Source organism: Nicotiana sylvestris, chromosome 7, assembly GCF_000393655.2.
Source record: "Nicotiana sylvestris chromosome 7, ASM39365v2, whole genome shotgun sequence".
Taxonomy (NCBI): domain Eukaryota; kingdom Viridiplantae; phylum Streptophyta; class Magnoliopsida; order Solanales; family Solanaceae; genus Nicotiana; species Nicotiana sylvestris.
The window spans coordinates 47162156-47171065 of record NC_091063.1 but is presented as its reverse complement, the minus strand read 5'-3'; the positions used below and the strand labels follow the sequence as shown (position 1 = coordinate 47171065).

The 8910-nt window shown below is 32.8% G+C and overlaps 1 protein-coding gene across 1 annotated transcript; it reads left to right on the top strand.

The window, feature by feature from the left end:
- The first annotated feature begins 1170 nt into the window (after positions 1 to 1170).
- Positions 1171 to 7969, top strand: LOC104235172 (protein trichome birefringence-like 39). Its single transcript, XM_009788868.2, has 5 exons — positions 1171 to 1632; positions 1724 to 1895; positions 5421 to 5596; positions 5934 to 6092; positions 7381 to 7969. Exons 1-5 carry the CDS (start codon positions 1325 to 1327, stop codon positions 7667 to 7669), a joined length of 1104 nt encoding a protein of 367 aa, XP_009787170.1. The 5' UTR covers positions 1171 to 1324; the 3' UTR covers positions 7670 to 7969.
- The last annotated feature ends 941 nt before the right edge of the window (positions 7970 to 8910 follow it).

Sequence of the window (8910 nt, the reverse complement as noted above, 5' to 3'; positions counted from 1 at the left end):
TCCCAAAAGTGATCATATTCAAGAAGTCATGGATAATATAGATATCCATATTATCCGTTGATTCGCCGGTTAACCCGTTTTTTTATCCGTATTAAATATGAGTTAGGTTGGATAATTTTTTTATTTTGCATTATCCGTTTTGACCCGCTCACATCTGACCCGGTCCGCTAGTTTGCCACCCCTATTTTAACCCAATCAAATTTGGATGAGTTATTTGCGGGGGAAGTGCACAGTTAGCCACTAATTAGAGCTGTATTTACTTTTAAGCCATTATTTAAAATATATTTACTCTTTAGCCAGTGCTTTAATAAACTTTTACCTGTCGGGACGAAAATATCCCTATGCTAGACATGGTGTCCTTAACTTCATGAGTGTTATGGAAATATTAAGAACAATGTGTCCTGAATTAACACCTTCTGTTTTAAACTTTAGAACATCATGTCCTTAACTTCATATGTGCAATATAAATATTAAGGACATGGTATCATTAATTTCATGAGTGCTGTGTAAATATTAAGAACATGGTGTTCTTAACTTCATGAGTGCTGAATAAATATTAAGGACAAAATGTCTTGTATTTACACCTTCTGTGGTTAAACTTTAGGACATGTCCTTAACTTCATCATGTCCTTAACTTCATATGTGGAGTATAAATGTTAAGGACATGATGTCCTTAACTTCATGTGTACAGTGTAAATGTTAAGGACATAGTGTCCTCAACTTCATGAGTGTTATATAAATATTAAGGACACGGTGTCCTTAACTTCATGAGTGTTGTGCACAAAGTGTCATGTATTTGCAGCTTCTGTTGTTAAACTTTAGGACATCATGTCCTTAATATTTACACAGCACCCATGAAAAAAGGGTAAAATCGCTTTTTTGTATTAATTTTAATAAAGTAATGGCTATTTTGCTCCGCATTAAAAATGTTGTATAAAAATTAAAAACCACATTAAAAAGTGGCTACCCCACACCATTTCTACGTTATTTGCCACATCTATATTATCTTGATAATCTAAAAAATAAACTCACTATTACAGTCGATTAAATTAATTAATATTATAAATATTCTTTATAATTTCATATAACTTAAAAATTCATATTTCAAATTCATTCAAGAAGAGTATCAAATTCACACTAAGATCCCATCATTATATGCTGACTACATATATGGTACATTGTGGCTTTCAACCATGTGCTGCATCTTCCTCCCCTCTCTACTTTCCCCTGCTCGCCCCAACCCCACATCACCCCCTCTCGTTTTTAGCACATTACATACACTGTAGTTAGTACCTTCATTTGAATTTGAAGATCACAACAGAAAATGAAAATGGGGTTTCTAGTACTCTCACTGTTATTGCTATTTTCAGTAGAAACAAAAGCAGAGCATTATTATCTGAATAACACAAGCAACAACTCCATAGATACTACTACTACAAGAAATCTCTTAGGAAGAAGAAGTAGTGGTTGTAATATTTTCAGAGGCAAATGGGTTTATGATTCTTCATATCCTCTCTATGATTTCTCAACCTGTCCTTTCATTGAAAATGAATTCAACTGTCAAAAGTACAAAAGACCTGATAATTTGTACCTTAAATACAGATGGCAACCTTTCTCCTGCAACCTGCCAAGGTAATATATACTGATTCTTTTTGACTCATTCTCTTACTGTTAGTTTTGTTGTTTTCTACTTATTTGAATTGTTAAAAAATGTTTATTGCAGGTTTAACGGGTTGATTTTCTTGGAGAAATATAGGGGGAAGAATATAATGTTTGTTGGCGATTCGTTGAGTTTGAATATGTGGCAGTCATTAGCTTGCATGATTCATTCATGGGTGCCAAAGGCCAGAACTGCAGTCATAAGGAAAGAAGGACTTTCTGAAATTGCATTTGTGGTTAGTGAATTTAGTTCTGCCCATGCTGCTATTTTTTCCTATTCTCGTAATAATTTATACCTAGTTTAGTTACTTTAATACGATAAAAAAAAAATTTGTAACTTTTAAGTTGGGAGGTAAGGCGATCTGTGTGCATTCGATTTATCGATTCGATTTTGACTCTTATCGATAATTACTTATCGATTATCGATTTGTACATATGCTTATCGTTATCGTTTCAATAAGGTTTCAATTTTTTCGATTTTGATTTATCGATTTTTGGGGCTTATCGATTCGGTTATCGATTACACCAATAAGAAAATTTGCGGGATTCCATGGAAAGTATATTGTTATAAACACACCTAATTAATATGGACAAAAAGAAGTTAAAATAAGACGAACACTTTTTATAACATAAAAATTAGGTCAACAAGCACATGCAATGAAACTAAAGTAAGGGATTAAATGTATGCCACCAACACTCCAACGGTATAAAAAAAAATAAAAATACATCATCACTAATTCTATTTTTCATTAATTTGAACTTCATTCCCTTGCTTTAAATATGATCATTCCTTAAATATGGTAGATGAAATAATAGGATTAGGGACTTAGGGCAAAGGAAAGAGTATTAGGGTAGTTTTTTTTTTTGTATATCTTATCGGTTTATCGACAACCGAAGAGGACAAAATCGAAATCGAAATCGATAACTCGATAAGGAAAATTTCGAAATCGAAATCGATAAACCGATAACAAATAATCAATTCGATTTATCGATAAACCGATTCGAATGCACACCCCTAAGAGTTCGAGCTGTGGAAATAGTCTCTTGCAGAAATACATGGTAACTACGTACACCTTGTGGTCCAGTCCTTTTCCAGACCCCACGCATAGCAGAAACTTAGTATACCCGGCTATTTTTTTTAATGTATGTTATGTTGTGGCGGAAAGATAATTATTTTACTATGATAAAAGAATATTTGATTAGTTTACTGCTATAATAGATTAAGTTAAATAACCATAAGGTTAAATTAAAACTTCATTCAAAATGTTGTTCTTGTGGTTCAACTATTTTTTCTTTTATATTTGGCAAAAATGTGGGAGTAGCTTTATTTATGACATGCTTGTCTTGTCCTTGTCCTTATGTAGGCCTTTGGGAAGTTAAAGTTCTAAATGGACAGTGAAATTTTCCCTAGAGGAAAGAAAAAGAAAAGAATAATTTTTACTACATACCTGTATTCCTGTTATGCTTGTTTCTTTTCTCAATTTTAGTAAAAGCCTTGTGATATTTTTAGAAAGCATAAAACTTTGAGTAGTCAAATTTTAAATGACATAGTCGTTTGGATGTACGTTCATAAGTTCATTTACTTTTTTTCTTTCTAAAAATATCTTTTCCCAAGTAATAAATCTTCTCCTTCTTTCGTTTTCTCTTATTCATCTTTGGGTTTGCGAGAGGGAAGTTGTGAAAATGGCGAAACAGTTAGGTCGTATGTCTCATAAGGGAATATAAACAAATAAAATTATTAACTCAATATAAAACAGTATCCAAAGCTCTGAAAAAGAGCTCTGTTAACTATCAAATAAACAACATAAATGGTCTATCATACACAACCTTACCCTGCATTTCTATAAGAGGCTGTTTTCACGATTCGAACCCGTAAATTCCTGGTCACATGACAACAACTTTACCATTTACGCCAATGCTCCTCTTCAAACTAAAAACATAAGGGAACATAATTATTAAGAACTTTGAGGGAGAAGTGATGATCAAACTTAGGCATGCACAAATTAAAAATGTGTAGCTTCTACCACATAGGATGCTAATTTGTAATGATATGAATAATAATTGTGCATGCTTTACAGGGAAATATGCTCAATCGGAGTGTATTTTGTTTTATTAAATCACCAAATGGTTGTATTTATGAACTTTTGGTTTTATAAATTTGGGGTTTTAAGCATAGAAATTAAATTACCAGTTGTAATGTGCTTTTAGGTATCCTCGTGAAGTATTTTACTTTTTTAACTTTTGGGAGGTGATGAGTCATAATTATCATGGAAATTAAACAAAGGTCAGCTTGTTTCAAGTTTCACTTTAAATTTGTTGTTTGGCATAATAAAGACAAAGTGGCGGCCGCTCCATATTTTATTGTCTTCTCTTTTTTCCCACGCAGAGGTGAGAAGCTTAAATAAAAAGCAGCAAGTCACCGAAACATTTATGAGAATTGAAGTTTTATGTCGGAATTTAAACTCTACGCCCTGTTTTTCATCGAGTCTTTAATTGGTCAAACATTTCTTGAACTGGATTTCAGAAAGTGTAAGAAAAAAGAACACACGGCAATCATGAATATATTTTGAACACAACTTTATTCCGAAATTAACCTATAGATTTATCATCATTTACGCCGGTGATCACGTCGAAATTAAGATTGCATCTCTGACACAAAATATAATAGTGGACTATTTGTGTGTCTAACTAGTCATTACATGATTGGCTCGCTAAAGGGACAGATCTAATATTACCTGTTGACATTAGATTGTTAATCACTGTAGCTAATTAATTTAATTAGATGAGAATCCATATAATTTATCATGGTTAAATGATTGAAGTTTATATGCAAGACACATGCCATGTATATATTGGTTTGGTGTAAATACCCGGTGGAGGTAAGTTTTTACCGTAGGATGAATATAGAAAATAATGCATCCATTAAATTTTGGTATTACTAATTCCTTGTTTGATATACTTTTTTTAATATATGTATTACTAATACAAGTATTAGTCATACAACTTATTTGGTATTATCCTATATATAACTAATACATAATAAACTATGGTATTAGCAATACCAAGGTTATTAATACATGCATTAGCATGGTTAAAAATAAAATTGTACTTAAAGTCCCTTAAAGTTAAAGAATATGGAGGGCATCAACTAATTTCTTAAAAACTATGCAATGCATTTTAATTTTTAATATACCACACCAAACAATGGATAAAAATAATCTCTTTATAACTAATGCTTGCATTACTAACTCATGCATTATTAATACATCTTATTCAACATTATTCTTATATACCCAATCAAACGACCCTTAAGTGTGTTTGTCCATAGATCTTGTTTCAAAAATTTGAAATAATGTTGGAGATTATATTATTCACATTTTACAATAGGCTTTGTGGGCAAAAGGAGACCACACCTACTTCTTAGTAGTTGGGGTTGGGGGGTGGTAGTTAGAAACTAGACTGCTTAATTGAAAAAAGGAACTAAGTAGAAAAAGACATGTAAGTTTGGTAGCCCATTAATTACGTACTACATAGTCTTCTAAAGTGTATGGCCAACAAATACTTGGACCACCTCCTCTCTTTACTTTTGCTGACTACTTAATTCGTTTGCTTTTTCAGAAGAAATAACTCTCCTTTTTTGTTTTTTTTATAACTTTTTTCCGTGATGTACAAGATATTTACAAGTGCATTAAAACTGGTTTACCAACTTTTTGGCAAGTTTTAATTTGAGAGAAAACATTTATTTTGGGCATGTGACACAGGACTATGGAGTTAGATTGTTACTGTACAGATCGCCCTACTTGGTGGATATGGTGAAAGAAAATGTTGGAACTGTTTTGAAACTGGACTCTATCCGAGGCGGCAACGCTTGGAGAGGAATGGACGTCTTGATTTTCAACAGTTGGCATTGGTGGACCCATACCAAAAGTTCTCAGCCGTAAGATCCTTTTTTTATTCAGGCTATTTTCAATTGAACAGTCGAATTACTAGAAGGTAAACCTGGTAAGTGAACGGGTCGACTCACATCCCCGCAATTTAACCCCAGTATATTGACCCATTTAGCAGTGCGGCTCCTTTCATACATGGCCCAGTCCATCTTTCTTAAATAAAGGATCTGGGCTGGTTCTGCAATCCTAACCCACCAATTGGATCCAGCCCGAGACCAGTATCACCTGTTGGCCCAATTGGCTCAGCCCGGTCGCTAATAATATCATTATTGTTACATTATAATCTTTTCTAAAACGAAACTGAAAGTCAAGCAAATATTTTTGCAGGTGGGATTACATGCAAGAAGGAAACAAACAATTCAAAGATATGAACCGTTTGGTAGCTTATTACAAAGGGATGTACACATGGGCAAGATGGGTTGACCGAAATGTTGACCCAACTAAAACCAAAGTTTTCTTCCAAGGAGTTTCCCCAACTCATTACGAGTAAGCAATTTCTTTAAATAATTTTCTTGAGGCATTTTCGTCCGGTCACTTCCCAAAATACTAATTAAAAAAAGACAGCATGGTGCACAAAGCATCCCGCATTTATGCAGGATTCGGGGAAAGGCAGGGCGGTCCGACGAGTTTTGTGGCCTAAACCCAAACTTTATAAGGGCCCTTTTTAAAAAAATTATTTATTTATTTATTTAAAGTCTATTTTTCTAGCGTTTCTTAGATACAAAATTATTAATAATTTTTTTATAACCAATAACTTCTAATAAGTCGTTTTTAGTTGACAGTATAGCTAATCTGTTTAACCTTTATTGAGACATTGTTGATCTTAGGTGAGATTTTATTAATTTTAATTTGTTTTTTTTTTTTGCTGAAACGACGGAAAGAAGAATTATTAACATTATTCCATAAGTATTATAGACATTGGAAAAAGAATCAATTTTTTTATTTGACCGAGTGTATCAATTAAACTGTTATCTTCTAATTATACTATTTTTCTTAATATTTTTAACTCAGAAAATAAATCTAAACCATCAACATCGAATTGATTATTTTGCTTTAAGGAACATTCAACATTAAGACATTATTTTTTCAAATTTTCATCATCTAGTGATCTTAATTTTTACCGCTAAATAGAAAACCAAAAATATTTTCATATGCTTCGAATTGTTCAAATCTATTTTGAAATGAAAAAAATAGCCTTGTCTACTATGTATAATGTAATCAACTCCAAAGTACTCTTCGAAAGATTTTGAAATTTTATTATCAACATTCTCATCAAATTGTTATTTCCTATATATCACACGTTTCATGCAAAATTCGGGTTCGATATTCATTTCAAGTGCAATATTCTTGACAGAAATCATAGCAGTTGCAAATCCTTCTTCTCTATACTTGTTAAAGGAAGAAATCAAACTTTTTCACTTCACAAAATCTTTTTTTAAAACTTATACACATCCTATTAGGTGTAACAAAAAATGGGGCCCCAAAAAATGTGGGGCCTAAAGCAGTTACTTTACTTGCTTTATGAAAGGACCGCCCCAGGGGAAAGCCGCACCCCAAAGAGATGTGATGTAAGCAGCCTACCCTGATGCAAACATCAGTGGCTGGCTGATTCAATGGCTTAAATCCGTGATCTATAGGTCACTCGAAAACAACTTGGCCGTTGTTTCAAGATTCCCCTTCAACTTCCCAAAATACAAGTAATATGATTTAGAATTATTGATCCAATAATTAACATCAATTTCTTTTTAACATCTAATTATTGTTGTAAAACCAGGGGAAAGGACTGGAATGAACCAACAAAATCATGCAAAGGAGAAACACAACCATTCTTTGGGATAAGGTACCCAGCAGGGACACCAACACCAGTGATTGTAATGAACAAAGTGCTTAGCAGAATTAAAAAGCCAGTTTATTTATTAGACATTACAACACTCTCTCAATATAGAAAAGATGGGCATCCAACTTTTTACAGTGATCACAATACTTTAGACTGCAGTCATTGGTGTCTTCCTGGATTGCCTGATACTTGGAACCTTTTGCTTTACACCGCTCTTGTTGGCTGAAACACACAAAAAAAAAGATAACAAATGATCTTTTTATCTAGAAGTCAAGATTCATTTTTCAAGTGTAAGGAGTGATTTGTGTTTAGGAATTTGCTTGACTTGATTTCTCTAGTTGGTAGCTACAAAATAAGAATGATGATTGTTCAGGTGTAACATAGAAACAGGATTCTTAGGCATGAGAGGATGCCTAAATTAGTTGAATGAGGCATATTGCCTTTTATTTGTACTTTGTGTAGATCCAACAGATGTTGTGAAATTATTTTTTATGCTAATTTAATGCAAAAATTGTGAATTGGTTCATCGTTGGTACTCACTTCGTCTCAAATTATTTGTCGTGATTTCTAAAAATAGCTGTCTCAAATTATTTGTTATTTTAGAAGTTCAAGACAAAATAAATTATATTTTTCTGTTTTATCCTTAATAATAATTATTCTTGAAAATGAAGATAGCTCATAAATAGAATAAATATTCAATGAAGAGAGATTATATCTTAAGACATAAATAAAGGCAAAATCATCTAAAATTCCTCATAATTAATGTTTGGGTATGTAAAAGAAAAATATTAAGAGATTGCAATTTAAATCAGGATGTACAGTTTCGAATTCAGAATTTTTCTAAGCAATGCTATTCAATTAAGTCTTGTACTAAAGTTGGTGAGCTTTGTAATAAAAAATTTTCCCATAGTTAATGTTGAGGCTGGTAGTTAGAAGCAATTATATAGCTGTATGCCAACTGTTAATGAGTTGGCATTAGTGTAGGATTAAGTTAACAAGTTAGTTAGTTAGTTAGCCATGTGTATAAATAGGGAGTTTTATTTCATTTCAGATTTTGTAGCTCAGTATTGATTTAGTGAGAATGCATTTCACTTCCTTCTCTCTCTCGTCTCATTTCCTCTTCTGCTAATCTTCATAGCTGACCTCCGTTAACATGGTATCAGAGCACCGTTGATGTTACCTGGTTCAGCAATTAGGAGAAGTTTGCTGCGAAGAGAAGTAAGTAGAAAACTCTCACAAATTGAGCTCGCATTCGAATATGTGATCTACGACAATAATTCCTCTTTGATTAAATCTCGATTCACTGAAAACTTCAATCTCAATTGTTGATTTTTGAAGATCTGCTAATTGATTACTACAATTCCTATCGAAGAAATTACTTCCTCTGCCCCAGCCACTCCAACACTACATGATCAGAATGTAGACTTAGTTCATCATAATCACCCTCTCTATATCCACCCGTCTGAT

What these genes read in the sequence shown, in the direction of transcription:
- LOC104235172 (XM_009788868.2), top strand. Translation starts at nt 1,325, where the DNA reads ATGAAAATGGGGTTTCTAGTACTCTCACTGTTATTGCTATTTTCAGTA. An exon ending in TTTCTGAAATTGCATTTGTG is followed by an intron (nt 1,896 to 5,420) that starts GTTAGTGAATTT and finishes CATGTGACACAG; the next exon opens with GACTATGGAGTTAGATTGTT. An exon ending in GTTTCCCCAACTCATTACGA is followed by an intron (nt 6,093 to 7,380) that starts GTAAGCAATTTC and finishes TTGTAAAACCAG; the next exon opens with GGGAAAGGACTGGAATGAAC.